The sequence below is a fragment of the Crocuta crocuta genome, unplaced genomic scaffold (assembly GCF_008692635.1).
Source record: "Crocuta crocuta isolate KB4526 unplaced genomic scaffold, BGI_CrCroc_1.0 scaffold110, whole genome shotgun sequence".
Taxonomy (NCBI): domain Eukaryota; kingdom Metazoa; phylum Chordata; class Mammalia; order Carnivora; family Hyaenidae; genus Crocuta; species Crocuta crocuta.
Window position 1 is genome coordinate 2,648,185 of NW_027527386.1, and position 3,215 is coordinate 2,651,399.

General features: G+C 61.7%; 1 protein-coding gene across 3 annotated transcripts in view; it reads right to left on the reverse strand.

Annotated features, from left to right (window-relative positions):
* Window positions 1-334: 334 nt before the first annotated feature.
* Window positions 335-3,215, reverse strand: part of NFIC (nuclear factor I C) — a 43,590-nt gene continuing 40,709 nt past the window's right edge. For 2 of the 3 annotated variants that reach the window (XM_077748841.1, XM_077748707.1), the window contains one exon: window positions 335-532. In XM_077748841.1, the coding sequence (XP_077604967.1) occupies window positions 515-532 (18 nt within the window). In that variant the 3' untranslated portion in view covers window positions 335-514. The remainder of the gene's footprint in view (window positions 533-3,215) is intronic. The other variant, XM_077748771.1, reaches the window with a different exon arrangement.

Sequence of the window (3,215 nt, forward strand, 5' to 3'; positions counted from 1 at the left end):
AGAGACTTCTCCTCCCAAACAGGGCAGTCCTGGGGCGGAAGCCGGGTCCCGAGCGAGCCCAGCCCTGCCCGCGTCGGGGCAGCGGAGGCCCGAGACCCTAGGACGCTCCGGAGAAAGTTTCTGCCACGCGGCCCGACCCCGGAGACACGCANGCTGGCTGTCCTGGCCCGTGGGTGGGGCCCAGGCAGGGGCCCCCGGGCCGCGCTCACCTGGTCCTGGGCGGAGGCGGGCAGCGGCGCCTGACCTTCCAGAGAAGCAGCCAGAGGAGATGAATAACTTAGGGAGGCGCCTGGGCCCGAGCGGCGGCGGGCCTGGCCCTCTGGTCCAGATGTGNTTTTGCTTGTTTTCCTCCTGTGCGTATGGATGTGTCTGTTTTGTCTTTTCGGCCAGGCTGGGGGTCGGCGGGGTGTTCTTGCTCGCTGTAACGTTCCACTGAAACCGTGGGCCAGGGGCCGGCGGTGGGGCCCCCTGGGGTTCCCGCGACGAAGGAGCAGGGCGTGGGAAGAAATCTTTCTTATCCCAGATACCAGGACTGGGTGCCGACAAGGAGAGAGAGAGAGAGAGAGAGAGAGAGAGAGATGGGCGTCAGGCTCTGCCGCTGACCTTGCGGCCCACGCCCACCCCCGTGACCTGTGATCCCACCTCCCGAGTCCTAGGCCTGGCCTGCGTGACCCTGGGGGAGCGACTCTGCCCCAGAGGAAGATTGCTACTTGAAGTACAGGACGCCCAGTGAAATCTGGATTCTGGAGAAGCCGCGGAGGAACCATCTGGCATATACTGTGTAGCTTTTGGTATATACTTATGCTATGATGACTTTTTTTAATTGAAGCGTCTTTTATCTCTTGGTTACCTGGAAGGTGTATCTACTGGAGGGGCCTGTGGTTTTGTTTCGCACCAGATCTCTGAGCCTCAGTGCCCTGAGCACAAAGCGCGGGAGAGGAAGTGGTTCTGCGCCCCATTTCCCTCCACAGGCTGCCCCTTGCCCCCTTATCCAGGCAATGTGATCGGGGCTGTTTCCTTTCATTAAAAAAATTTTTTTAATGTTTGTTTATTTGAGAAAGACAAAGTGCAAGTGGGGGAGGGGCAGAGATAGAGGGAGACACAGAATCTGAGGCAGCTCTAGGCTCTGAGCTAACTGTCAGCACAGAGCCCGACGCAGGGCTCGAACTCACAAACCTGAGATCACGACCTGAGCCAAAGTCGGATACTTAACCGACTGAGCCACCCAGGCGCCCCCACCTTTCATATTTTTAAACACTTTCCCATTTAATGAGCCCCCCAAATTCCCCACAAAGGAGGGACCATGCCCCCACCCCTGCCCCTCTGTTTCAAAGTGAAGAAACTAGGGGCTCAGAGAAGTCAAGTAATTTGCCTAAGTCCACCAGCGTGAGAGCGCCAAAGCGGAATTCCAGCGGGGCCTGTGCGGTTCCTGTCCCTCTTCTCCCAGGCCCAGGTCGGACCTCTGGCCTGGCCGTTGAGGGGCCATGACTTCCACTCCACACGGGAGGACTGAGGCTCAGGATCGGGGACAGCTCCAGCCCTGCTCTGGGCAGAGAAGTCAGGGGACAGGCCCTTCCCCTGTGTGGGGCCGGCCTGGGGACCCCCCCAAGTGAGGCAGAGCAGCGCTGCCCCCACCCGTGCTGTAAATCAATTGTGCCCCTCCACGCAGGCGCCCTGTAGGCCATCCCAAGGAGCCGGCGCCATGGCTCCCAGCCCCCAACCTCCAGCCAAGTTCAAGTTCATCTTGGCCATTACCTCATGTCTGGTTTCTGTTGGCAACCAGACAGACTCTGGGCGTGACCCTCCCCCACGGTGGCCTCCCCTTGGCCCTTCCTCCCTCCCAGGCCTCTGGTCCCAGTAACTTAACATCCTCGTCTTCCGCTGAGGGGGAGACTCAGGTGCGGGGGAAGGGGGGCGAGGCCCCGGCTGTGGACTCCCCTTGGCCTGGTCAGAGCCGCCAGTGTGCCTTGGGCATGTGGCTTAACCCCCCTGGTCAGGCTTATGTATCTGCTGGATGCGTGTCATGTGCTTCAGGGCAGAGAAGTTCCCGGTGTAAAATGCTGGATCAGGGGAAGGGGCCAGAGGTAACAGGGTCCACGGACCCCCAATCTGGGGACCAAAGTGACAGATGGCTCAGGACTGGGGGGATTTAGGAGGGGAGATGAAGAAGGTAGGTAATCGATCAGGGGGCGATCAGTTCAACTGATCCCAACATGGGAGGGGCATAGATGGGGGCGTGGATATTACTCAGGAAGGGATCCTGATGAGGGGGCACTGACGTGGGAGGGGATCCTGATGGGGGGGGCACTGATGGGGAAGAGGGTATTGATGGGAGACANGGACTGGGGGTTGGGGGGCAGAGGAAAGCAAACCTCCCAGGGATAATGAAGGCAGACGCAGAAGTGCTGACTGGCTCAGAAACGAGAGGCCTCTGAGCTCTGAGCCTTTCGCAGAGGGGCTCCAAGCGGGGGGAGCCGGGCCTCACGGCTTCCTCCTCCCCCTTCCTTCCCTTCAGGGTCTGCAGGGAGCAGAGGGGGGCGCCTGACCCCACCAGGGAACCGAGGTGTCCCGAGACCTGCGGTCCGGCCATCGGCGGCGCGGGCGGGGTCTCTCCCAGGGAGGCCCCCCTGTTCACGCAGACTCAGGCCTCACCTCCTCCACAACCCGGGCTCCCTCGGGAGTCTCCCACCAATGTGGCGTCTCCCTTCCGTGCCCCACACGCGCCCCCAAGGCCAAGGCCAGCCTCGGACGCTCCTACTCGGTCCCAGATCTGCTCGCGCCCCTCCCTCCCTCTAAATCCTTCCATGGTTCCCTGGGGCCCTCGGGACAAACCCACGTCTGGCATTTCCAGCCTTTGTCAGCGCCAAGCCCCCTGCTTGGGGACCCCGGTCCCTCTCTCCTGCTGGCCAGCCTCTGCACCAGCTCCAGCCCCTCCCTGCTCAGGCTGGGCCCTGGAGGCCCCCCTTCCTCCACACCAGTCTGGGCCCCACCTCTGGGTCCCGAGTGGGGCCCACTGGACAAGAGGGGGAGATGGGCAGCACGCAGAACCAAAGCCCTGCCCTGGTCTGCCTCGGTTTCCCTCCTCTTCCAGGGCGTCTGCTGGGGTGGACCCCCATGTGGGGAGGTGCGGCAGGGGGCTGGGGGCCTGGGGCAGGGTAAAGCAGTCAAGGCCTCCTCCCTGTCACTTTTATTACCTTTGGTTTCTTAAGTAATTA